The sequence below is a fragment of the Rosa chinensis genome, chromosome 6 (genome assembly GCF_002994745.2).
Source record: "Rosa chinensis cultivar Old Blush chromosome 6, RchiOBHm-V2, whole genome shotgun sequence".
Taxonomy (NCBI): domain Eukaryota; kingdom Viridiplantae; phylum Streptophyta; class Magnoliopsida; order Rosales; family Rosaceae; genus Rosa; species Rosa chinensis.
In genome coordinates, this window is record NC_037093.1 from 48,931,372 (window position 1) to 48,943,901 (window position 12,530).

General features: G+C 39.1%; 1 protein-coding gene across 1 annotated transcript; it reads right to left on the minus strand.

Annotated features, from left to right (window-relative positions):
• Positions 1-4,487: 4,487 nt before the first annotated feature.
• LOC112170127 lies at positions 4,488-10,232 on the minus strand. The gene is made up of 6 exons (XM_024307299.2): positions 9,909-10,232; positions 8,987-9,127; positions 8,564-8,643; positions 6,521-8,392; positions 5,617-5,767; positions 4,488-5,508 (listed from the first exon to the last, which is right to left on the minus strand). Exons 2-6 carry the CDS (start codon positions 9,117-9,119, stop codon positions 4,787-4,789), a joined length of 2,958 nt encoding a protein of 985 aa, XP_024163067.1. The 5' UTR covers positions 9,120-9,127; positions 9,909-10,232; the 3' UTR covers positions 4,488-4,786.
• Positions 10,233-12,530: the final 2,298 nt, after the last annotated feature.

A 12,530-nucleotide genomic window follows, 5' to 3' on the forward strand; every position in this document is an offset into this window, starting at 1 on the left:
ACCATCGTGGTGGTCGTCCAATTTGCTAGCACCGGTATTCAGAAAACTCATGAGTTTCCATGGATTGAAATATGAGCCAATTGTGAAAGCGACTTACAATGACTTGGTTTTGTGCTGCGAAGACGGGATGGACTTCTACTACATTTGCAATCCATCCACTGTGGAATGGGTTGCTCTTCCTCCCTCTCCTAGGTCCTATACTTGGCCACAGAGGAAAGCACCAGCAGCAATCATCTGCGATCGTAAGTACTATGATTACACGAAGGAAGGAAGAGGACACAACACCATTACGCTTAATGCTAATTACAGGTGCAAGGTTGTCAGAATACTTCCATTTGCAGGAGAGGATCCACATTATCATTTCTCCAGGTTCACTGTGGAGATCTTTTCTTCTGAGACTGGTGAGTGGATAGAGTCGGTCGTAGCTTATCCTGTACCTTTGGATTTGACCACAAGCCGTATTAGCTTTGCTTACAATGGAATGTTGTATTGGTGGGATTCTTCAACCAACCGTTATCTTGGGATGGATCCTTTTATGATAAACAGTAATGGTAATGGTGATCCTTATAAACTTCGTTTTATGGAATTTAATGATGAAGTTTTAGGTCTCCACGGCACCACTAACTGCCTTGGTGTGTGTGGAGGGGGTCTACGTATGTGTCACTACCGGGAGGAAGAGGATGCTCTATATGTTTGGGACTGGAAAGGAGCAAGATTGTGATCAGAATGGAGCTGGCAGCAGTGAATTGTGTTGGAAACAGACTGGAGTTTATTCACTGGGACTGAGAATGCCTACTATTGCGGATTTGTTTGCTTTTGATCCAAATAATGATGAATTGTTGTATCTTGATGTTGATGAAGAAATTTGCCTGTGCAACATTCGAACAGGAAATTTGTCAAAGCTCGTTGGAATGGATCACGTTAATGTTAATGGCTACTTCTTTCCATTAGTGCTCCCATGGTGGCCGACACCAGTTCCTAGACTACTAAAGCCTTCATGGCTCTCAAAGTTGATGAAGAAGTTGAGGATAGTAGCTAACTATTTAGTTTTTACTTGCTTTCAGTGAGAGCATTGTGTTCAGATGGCTTGGTTTTACCATCTGGAAGTTGAGGTTGGATCTGAAGTGGTGCGTGTTATTTCATTCCAAATTTTCTTCCAATGCTGTAACTTCTGTAACTAAGATTAATATATCTAGACCCTTAAAACTGATGAGTCCATAACTGGAAAATGCTCAATTAACTTGGTTGCTCACTAAAACTACCAAACCAACACAAGGAAGAAATTTCTAGTCATGATGGTAAGAGTTCCCAGAAAGCAAAAGGCTTGTGATTCCCACCCCAGTCTCTTTAGTTGGAAGATTTTTCATTATAGCACTAGATGAAGTACCAAAGAAGTTAATTCAAAATCATTTGTATTTCAAAGCTGAAGTGCTGGTAAATATAGTCTATGATTTTGGCCATGTAAAATAATGTGAAACAATGTTACTGACTCTGTTGTATCAATATGATTATATGAATGTTTTCTTCTTGTCCTTTTGATGCAGTATGGATTAAGCCCTGGTGATAACTATAGTTGTGTGAATCAGAATGCATAGAGGTGTAGGAAATCCAGGCCGTGAATCTAGCTGATAGGTTTTTCTGATCAGCGGTTTCCTTGATTTTCAGATGTACATCGTTGTTCACTTGCTTCTATTGTTTTCTATCATGCATTTTGTGTTGCTGAAATGTATTATCATTTTGTGTACATATAAGACCTCAAAGTACTAGTGATTGCTTCATTGCTCTGAACTGCTTCTATTGGGGATATGTCTTTCTGGTGAGATGTTATATGTCACCCACTGCGGAGGAAGAAAGCTTCTGATTTACATACTTTCTTTGCGATCATGGTATATCATTGTTGAGAATATATACATACTTCATGGGAAAAATGGGACATTGCTAGTGGGTTTATAAGAGTTTGGGTCACTTCATCCACTGCCAATTGATTTTAGATGTGAATCCCAGAATACTTTATCAATCATATATTTTACAAGAGTACTCCGGAGCATGTGATAAGGGGTGGAGCACAGTGTAAACTTTCATAATTGGTACGAAGCACAGTGTAACCTAACCCACTTCAATCTGACATTTTTATTTTCTTCCTGTTCTACTTACTTATCTAGTAGTATTATGTTCGAATTTAAATTAGCTCACCCAAATCTTCAACATTAGCTCCATCCTTGTACGTGATACTCCGAGTTTTCAACCATTGGTTTATGTGAGGAAAAAAAAAAAAAAAACAAACAAACGGAGGGGTTTTTTTTCTCGATGAAAAACAGACTTAACGGTTGAAAACGAAAATTCTAGTATGTACCAAGGTCCACATGCACCATGAGTTAATTCCCGGTACTGTTCATGAACAGAACAGTACCGGGAATTAACTCATGGTGCATGTGGACCTTGGTCCACCCAAGACTCTTCCGGTTGAAAAAACCGGAACATCTCATTGCTCATAAGCCACAGTAGAAGTTCTGAAGATGTGAAAGAACAGTACCGAAAATTAATTCATGGTGCATGTAGACCTTGATCCACCCAAGATTATTCCGATTGAAAAAACCGGAACATCTCATTGCTCATGAGCCACAGTAGAAGTTCTGAAGATGTGAAAATAACAGTGATAAAAAACAAAGAATGGGGCCATGCACACATGGCATTTATGTCATGCATGCAAAAGTGGGCAAACTGTAAGTGATATATAATATTCTCTTTGCTGTCCTTTCATATGGTACATAAGGTCCTATACATCTCTGGCTTCATTCAGCCTTGAAGAACTCCATGACTGCCATAATTGTCATTTGATTCCATGGATGGCCATGATGCTCCAGTCACGAGATTTCTTATGCCAGAACTAGTACTACCAGTACTCTGCTCACTACTGCATATTTCTCCTTTCTTCATTAAGAAATGGCACCAAACTTCTACAGAGTGGTTGGGATTTGAAAATTGGTGACAGAGATAAACTGGATTTCTATGATCATGATGATGATATTGACCCTTCTACAACTCTGTCATGGAAAAATCTTTGTCGCTTGTCCTTTTTACCTCTATTTATATTTCTATGGCCTGCAGAGCAGTTGGCCTCAGCAAGTTACGGATCTCACAGGGAGCTTGAGAAGTCTGAACTAATTTATTGACAATTTGGTTTCTGACCTATGAGTAATTTGAGTAAGTACATATATGATTTCTAGTTTCTGCCAGCTACAGATAGATAGATGCTCATTTTTAAATAACTCCACTTGAGAAATGACATTATTTTGGTACTAATTTGTCTGATCTGGAGAGTCTGAATATGGTCCCTAAACCCTTGGTTTTGATTGGTTTTCTATTATGCTTTCTTCTTAACTAAGCATTTTGCTATGCTATTTTTTTTAATGGATTTTTGCTATGTCCTTTACCATTTTGAAAACTAATTTTCTTGATTATCATCGTTGTTGGTCTTCTTCATGGATCATGATGGGAACGATTGGTGTTATAAACAGAAGAAAGTTTAGCAGAAAGTAATGGAGGAATGCGTTATGGGAGGACTTGTGTCAATAATTCAATATGGGTAAAATTGGGTTAAGGACAATTAGTAACAACCCAAAAGGATAGAAATGCACATCAATATGTGACGGTTCAGAGACATTAGAAAAAACAATACACTTTTAAGAGGACACTCAAATTAAAGATTTAATCAAATGACGTATATTAGAAAAACGGTTGAAGTTTGAAGAGTAATTTGCCAAACTTTATCCCATAGTATTTCTTTGGTGCATTCATTTAGTGTCTATACTTGAAATTCAAATGTGACATATTCTTGAATGCCTTAACCACCCAAAAACAGAAGCCGCTCAGCCATCCCACACACCTACTCACAATAACTCCCATTGATATTCTGATATCCAACTCTTGTCCAAGCAGAGTTGCTATTCATCAATTTCCTACCAGACAATTAAAGGTCTGCAGCAACTGTAGTAAGATAGAACTACTACATCACATTAATACTTCTGGGGCCACTGTTAGTTTTTAGGACTGACATTTCATGTGGGTGCATGGAGAATATCATACCAGGATAGAAGTATTTGCCAACAAAATATTGAAAGCGGAATATAAATGTTTCCATTCTCTCTTTGCTGCTTTAGTTAACCAGTGGGGACTGCTTTGGACCAGAATGACCAAACAGAATATTTTTCACTCTTTGTCCTGGTCTCACTTCTGTATACGCCATTCTAATTCCTGATTAGCTTTCAGGAATTTGGATTAGAATGAGTTTTCCATGATTCAAAATAAAATTACACTTGCATTCTCAAGAGATATTTAGCTCAAACCATGCACATTGCTGTCAACTGTCAAATCTGCATAATAACAGTCGGATAATAAAACTATTTTCGATTGAGTTAAGCAGTAAAGCACAATGTCCAACTCTAACGATCAAGAAAAACTACATTACAACCACAGGAACACAGCAATTTGACGCAAAATAGTCGTTGTCAATTTCTATTAAACATTCCACCGTACGCAGTACAAACAGGACTAAATATCTGAATGTCAGACAAAGTCAGCTTAGGAAGTAACATTATTATACACTTGTATATTAACACAACGGACATAAATTATCAAATAATGATTAAATGTTTGTGGCATTAAACAATTAAGGTGGGCGGGGGACCATAATTGTTGAAAATCAAATGCACAAATAATAGAGTTACAGTGAAATTTAATAAGAGGAAAAATAACTAAGGACCCCCAGATCATGCAATGGTTGGTTTTATGTCCTCCCTGTCAGATCAACCACAGCCTCCTCCACAAGCTCTTGCAGCAACTTCCCTTCTATATCCTTCCTTACAATGTCAATTTCATTTCTCATTTGTTCAGGCCACCCTCTCCCCACAACCTCCTTCTTCACCACCCTCTCCACCACCAGGCTGTTGATGTCCCCACCATCCTCTGGAACACACCTCACCTCACTCAAAAACCATTCCTTCACCCAGGACCATACGCGGTCTGCCAATAGGGGGGAATCGCCCTCCAAGAACCTGTCGTGGGCCCCACTGCACGAAACGGTCCTTGTGCTGCTGCTGTCTGCTGACCCGTAACCAGTGATGTCCACTAGGGCTGCATTAACACAATCGAATACGAGCTTCCGACTTGATCGCCATTTCCTTCTCTTTGCCTCGTGCAAAAGCTCTTTGTCATCCGGGTTGGCGTACTTATCTCGGAGAGATGGGTCCAAAGGACTTTCAAGCGAATGCCATTTACCGAAAAACGAATCACACTGCAGCTCACCATCGAGGCCGGCTGCTGATAAAAGAGTTTGGACAATGGCTTGCCAGTCTTGTTCTTCTTCCTCAATGCTTGTGGAAACTGAAGGCGATTTTAATAGACCATATGGTGTTGCAGTCTCTGCACAAGATTCGTCCCATGACAGGGTCCGAGCAATTGATCCTATTGGTGGTGATTTGTCAATCAAGTTAGACTTATGATGTCTTCCTGTTATAACAAATGACAATCCTCAATAAGACAGTTACGAAGAAGGAAATAAATAAACAAAAAAGAAAGCAGTCAATAAAAAAAATGAGAGAGAGAGAGAGAGATTACCTAGGTGGTCTGGCTTCAAAAACCTAGAAAATTCCTGAATAGTATTGTCATCCTCTACAAATGGTGGTTCTAGAACTGATATTGGACTTGGCTGGTCCTGATTCTCACCAACATTTCCAGGCGCCACAGGCTTTGCCAAAGACAACCCTGCCTGCGGATTACAAACAAGCGATATTCAATGATATTGTCATAAAATTCTTAAGGTCCGAGAATATGCAGAAAGGGAAAAAAACAAAAAACAAAACAAAACAAAACAAAAAGGAAACCATTTTTGCGATGCCAAGTCAAATGCATACAGTCGACAACAGACTGAATTACAAACCATCATTGACATACATATGGACTTTCCATGTTAGTAATTTCATTGTGTACCCTAAACCATAAAAGCCCAAATTATCTTACTTAGAGATTGCTGCGCTTGAACACATGTCTAGTAACCTAACCCCCTTCTAACGACTGAACAAAAAGAAATTTAAAGTACCAAAAACAAGCGATAACATATAAATGCTCATAGGTGAGTGGTTAAACAACAAAAGAATGAGAAACTCACATAGCAGATCATAGTAGTATTCCTCCGCACCAGTACAGTCGTTAAGTACCAAAAACAAGCAGTAACATATAAATGCTCATAGGTGAGTGGTTAAACAACAAAAGAATGAGAAACTCGCATAGCAGATCATAGTAGTATTTCCTCCGCACTAGTACAGCCATTAAGTACTATTGTTTCAAACGAACAAGCAACACAAAGGAGCAACCAGAGACAGGTTGTTTTAAGACACATCCTCAAAACTAATTCCTTCTTTAGTTTTTGTTTTTATTCCTCTTTTCTTCATTTTTGTTTTTCAAGAGGGCGGTGTACTTGGTCATTGTAGTAGGTAGTAATAGAAAAAGAGTACTGAATTACCTCCCATGGAGCTGCCCCTTGTTTTTGTTCAATGTTTGTTACAACTGGAGAGTCTTTTCCTGAAGCACCACATAAAGCAGGAGAGAAACACCCTTCAAATCCACCATCATTGGAACACTGAGATGCATCATCACTAATCATTCCCGGACGAACCAGAGAACTTAATTGTTCAGAAAAGGAAGATTGAGATTCCTTGTTTGCTCGAAATGCCTCAGATTTCTCTTTATTTGATTTCTTATTTCTAGAGAAAAATAAACTTGAGACTTTCCCTTTCAATGATGACTTCATGCTCTTTGCCTTATTCAGCTCTTTGGGAACATCTATCTTCCCCGCCTCATGATCTGAAACTTCAATGTTGATCCGGTTGCTAAATACCGCAGAAGATACAGGGAGAGATTTCGACCTCAAAAGACTAGGAGAATCAACCAGCTCTTCCTTACTTGAATCACTAATCAAGCATGAAACTGATTCCCTTCGTTCTTGTTCCTTGTGACTAATCTCATCCTCAGATGTTGTTGACTTCTTAACCTCTGATAGAGCAAGCATCTCACCTAATGTACTAGAGCTCCTTCGGGCATGTCTTTGCTCCTGAGAATTTCCATTTAATGCCATCATGGCCCATCTTTCAGAAAGTCGCTTCTTGGCTTCTCTGCATACAGATGACTCTGGAGAACATGACATGCGACTGAAGGAAGAAGAAGAAAAAGGGCTGCCAAACCCATTAATGTGATCCCACGTATGCCTAAAAGATGGTGACATGACTTCTGAGTCACTGAGATTTCCAGCTGCATATTCATTTTCTGATTTGTGAAACGAACTCTCATCTCCCGTATAACCATTGGAAAAGACAGAGGAAAGCAAAGTTTCAACCCTCCGGTGGCCCATCGAATTATCACGCATTGTCTGTGTGATCTCCTCTGCAACTTCTACTGATTCTTGCACCTCATCATCTTCATGCTCCTCATAGAAGTTTTCACCATGTAATCTTGGTGATGAGGTAGGGGAAGAACCCATGGCCTTACCATCCTGAGTCTTCCCAGGGCTAGGCCTCAACACCACTATCCGAGTTGCTGGAGCAGGATATTCATCAACTTTCTGATCAGCAATGGTAGGAGAGTATAAATGGTGGCTTTCCCACGCTGCCTGACATACCTGAGATGACTTCTTTGTCTGTTTATCACTCTTGTTCCCTGCTCCCGCAAAATTGTCATTTGAAACCATCTTTGTAGGTCTAAGAACAGTGATTCGCTTTGTCTCTGTAGGTGGAGGAAGAGATTGTAATTCATATAGATGTTGAGAAAACAAGGAATTTGGTTCTTGCAGAAACGTAAGAAACAAATCTTTATTGGAACTTAATACTTCGAGTGCATCTTGGAATTCTTTGGATTGGCGAAGCCTCTCATCTGTAGCCAAGCGTTTGGCTTCCATGAACTTCTGACGAACAAGATCCATCTGCTTCTCATTAATCTTTTCATTATACCTTCCCTTCTGTGGTGACTTATTTCTTCCGTAACTTGTCTTCTGAGGTTGCTGCCATACTTCATAAACATCCTTGTAATCATTCTGCTCCGGACACTGATGAAATTCATGCTGCATTCTCTTGTCCAAAAACTCATCTTCTTGCTGCCAACATCCCAATGGTACACTGGAATGATTATTAGTACATTGTGAATAATTGCTTGCATTACTTCTTTGTGCAGTTGAATCAGGCTGTTGTCGTGGGAAAGAATCAAGACCCATCAACTTGGCAACTACATTAGGTGGATTCTTCTTAGTTTCCACCTCTTTTGACATTTCTTGGTCTAAAAGCATCTTTATCGGTGTTCCATTTGTTTTATTGTTTGATGAACTTCTCCTCAACTCTGAAACAATCTAAAGACACCATACAAATACAGGTAAGAAAAAACACCCATTCAATTCAACACAAATCAAGAAACTGAAGTGTATTATAACCTAATGAGAACTAAATACATGCAAATTGCTTTGCCAGTGATCACTCTTCTATAATTTCACTAGTCAATGAAAAATCCTGCAATAACTTACCACTTTATCCTCTATTTGTTCTCCAAAGGGGGAACCCAGCATTGTTACCACATCTGATTGACTCCTTGAGAGTGAAGAGCCTACCAAAATCAATGTCTCAGTACTATATTCAATTACTCACACCGAAATGAAGCAAAAACACGGGAGTTATAATGACGACTAATGCTTCACCAAAAATTGGAAGAAGACTTTGACCATTGAACTTTTCAAAATCTTGTATCATGATGAGGTAGGCAATAGAGGAAAGAGAAGTAACTACCTAACCAAATCTACAATTTCCATCAACGTAAAGTGAATGAATATGTCCTAAAAATCCAAATGAACTTTCTATGCCTTCAATGAGAACAAAACAAACAATAAGCTTCAACAACTCAGTTTTTACTCCTAAAGTTTCGACATCTACATGATGATCAGAGAAATTACCATCTCGGTGGGGTTTATCCGTGAGCAGCTTGTTTCTAGAAACCCCGGTATCAAAGAGGTTGACCATTCTTCCCAGGCATCCCGGGAAGGGCTTATCAACATTGTGCGCTTTGCTGCTATGCATCCCCTTCATTTCAGACCCTGTTGTCATCACACACTTGATTAGATTAATCCCAGTACGCAATCACTTTCAATTTCTATGATTTGTTAACGCAATAAAAAGAAATCTGGAGTCAAAGAAGCAACAAATGCATTGACAAAAACGACAGCTTCCACCGAAGCAAATCACTAAAAAACAAACAAAAATATCATTTGAAGCTACCAAATTCATCATGATTAATAATCTGACAAACAAGGGGAAAAGGGTTCTCGTTTCCCCTTTTTTTTTATTTCACTCAAAATTAGCACAAACCTCTCAAAGCTTAAAACTTGAATCTCAATTAGGAAAGCCAGGCAATTTTGGGAGCTGCAGATTCCCAAAAAAAAAAAAAAATCTTTCAGTGAAAGGATGGTGTTATTAGGGAGGAGTTGGTATTAGAGATAATAAGAGACAAATGGAAAGGTGGATGAAGAGTGAAATATCACATCAAATTCTGGGAACAGCTCCGAACCAATTATTCAATACCACTGATCACTCAATTTACTGTGACAAGTTCCAATCACCCCCAGAAAAGCAAGAACCCCAAAAAGAGTTTTGGGTTTTTTTTTTTTTTTTTTAAATCGGAAAAATTAGCAAGGCAAATTAAAACGAAATGTAACCCAAAAAAAAAAAGGGTGAGAGAATATTAGGTCTGCGAAGGAATCAGATTCGCGTAGAGAGCTTCGAGAACTGCGAGATCGGAAAGTGAGAAAAAGTAATGTGGAACCAAGAGTCTCTTTCAAGCTGCATTCTTTTTGAGAGAGAAAGAGAGAGATTGGAGACCTGGTGAAGTGGTCGGAAACTCTCATTCCGGTGAGGACGTGGTCGGAGACTCGGCCGGAGGCATCTGACGCGGCGGCGATAGATCGGCTAAGCGTGAGTGGGGTGGCTTGAGCTTTGAGCTGCTTCTTCTTCTTGGGTCTCTGTCCACCGACTAAAGCTGGAGCTGAAGCTCTGTGGTGGGTTTGTCTGGAGTTGAAAATGCAAAATGGGTTTTGTTTAATTGTGACTGATATATGAGTTTCGATTTCGGAGAGAGAGAGAGAGAGAGAGAGGAAGAAGCAGACGAACGATCAGGAGAGAGAAAGAGAGAGAGTGTGAAAAAAAGGAAAAAAAAAGTATGGAGAAAGAATCAGACAATAGTAATATTTTACAGGGAGGTTTTGTTTTTCTATTTATGTCCTTGTACTCTAGAATATTTTCAATCCTTGCCCTATTTATTACGGATATTTTTTAGTCAAATTTATTGGGTTTGAGCCCCTCTTCGTTTTTGAGTTTCAAATCTTCCTCTTTTATTAGTGAGTACATTTTCGGTGTTGATCCATCTTTAATATAAGCTTTGAATGTTAAATTTTGCTAGAATTTAGACACTCAGTTACTTGACTAGTTCTTTGTGGTGATTATTTACAAAAATACATGTAAATTGTGAATTATTTAGAATATATCATTCCTTCATCCAAAAAAAATATATATATGTCTTTCCACTTCTTTCTTTTTTGTGATGGTTGTGGGCTTTAAGTTTAGTTAGCAAGTAACTGTTTATGTCTTGACTTTTTCTCTTAATTGTGTATGTTTATATATATTTGTATTATCCTTAAAATCTTAAAAATAAAATGTACGATTTTTCATGTTCTTAACAAGTATGTTGAGTGAAGTGTTATTTTTGGGAGAAAAAGATGACATCTTTCATAAATATCAGTTTTATTCATTTTCTAAGTTGCAATATCTGGTTTTCGCTGGCCTAGATGAAAAAGATGGATATTGCACTTTATAGGAAGAATATCATACTTTTGGCCAAATGATGTTACTGATCATTACAGATTCTGTTCCGGTTTGCCACACTTTATTGGGTCGGCTACCATCAATACCCTTTGTTACTACTCGATTCTCTTTTACGTTATAAGTATTAATGCCAAATCTATGGTTTTATTACAATTTTGAGTACTAATTTGTTCTTTATGTTAAAATATCAGGACTCATTGATGTGATTATTTTCTACCAATAGTAAAAAGAGATCGAACATGCAAAATATATTACGACAATTGCTCATAATTATAATTTATCACATAATCATTTCAAAAAATTATAATTTATCACATAATATACTAGAGAGAAAAAATTTAGGGGCTGTGACCACTTACCCAATTTTAGCTTAAAAATTGCCCACTTACTCCACTAAGAGTTTTTTAACCCCATTTACCCAATCAAACAATATTTGACAGTATTGCCCTCTTTCTCTCTCGACTCCCCTTCTTCCAGACTCTCTCTCTCTCTGAATTGTTCAACCACGGCTCTGAGATGTCCACCTCCGGCAGCCAGCCTCAGAAACTCCACCTCATACTCCTTCAGCGACCTCTTCTGCTCCAAATTACACACGGTGGCGATGAATCGACCACGGCGAACTCGCCGGGTGCCGAGACTCATACCAGCAGAACCAGGGGCTCGCGTCGCCGCGCAAGCTAGTGGTGGCGATCTTGACTCGGTCGGCGGCGGGGATGTCGAGGTAGGCAAAGTGGCAATCGGTGGCGGTGAGCTAGTGGACGACGTTATCGTTGCCGTGGAAGACGGGTTCTCGAGGGCGATGAGTTTGTGGAGATGAGACTGTGAGGTCTGGAACTCGGTTTGCTTGGTGGAGATGAAGAGTGCGGCGATCTGAATCTCATGGATCTGAGAAGGAAAGATTGAAGCTTGGTTTGCTTGCCCAATTTTGCTTGCTCGGTTTGCTCATGGATCTGAAGCTCGGTTTGCTTCACCGTAATCCTTTTTTTTTTGCTCATGGATCTGAGAAGGAAAGATTAAAGCTCGGTTTGCTTGCCCCAATTTTGCTTGCTCGGTTTGCTCATGGATCTGAAGCTCGGTTTGCTTCACCGTAATTTTTTTTTTTTTTTTGGTAAAATTAGGGCAGAATGCCCAGAAGGAAAGAAAACGTATAAAAGTAAGAGTATTGTGAGGTAATAATATGATTACTGGGGGGCAGTAGACACATTATTGGCCCCCAGTAGACTTTGATACGAGGGACATGGATCACTATAGTGTGGTGTTTTGATAAGTTACATGTTGTTTTCTGTGTATTAAAGTCAAATTATCTGTGAATCCTACAAAAAGGTGCATTTTTGGTGGTCTATTGGGAGGCAGTAGAAACATTAGACTTTGTATTGGGGGGCAATAATATGATTACTGGGGGCAGTAATATGATTATAAATTGATCAATTGTTCCTGTAGTGTATTCATTTTGGTTTTGGGAGTTCATACAATTCACTGGACGTCAATAATATGATTTTTGGGAGGCAATAATATGATTACTGGGGGGCAGTAATATGATTACTAGGGGGCAATAATAGCCGGATTCTGGAATCCGGTCACCGGTCGTCGGAATCCGGTCACTGTTCGCCGGAGTCCGGTCAC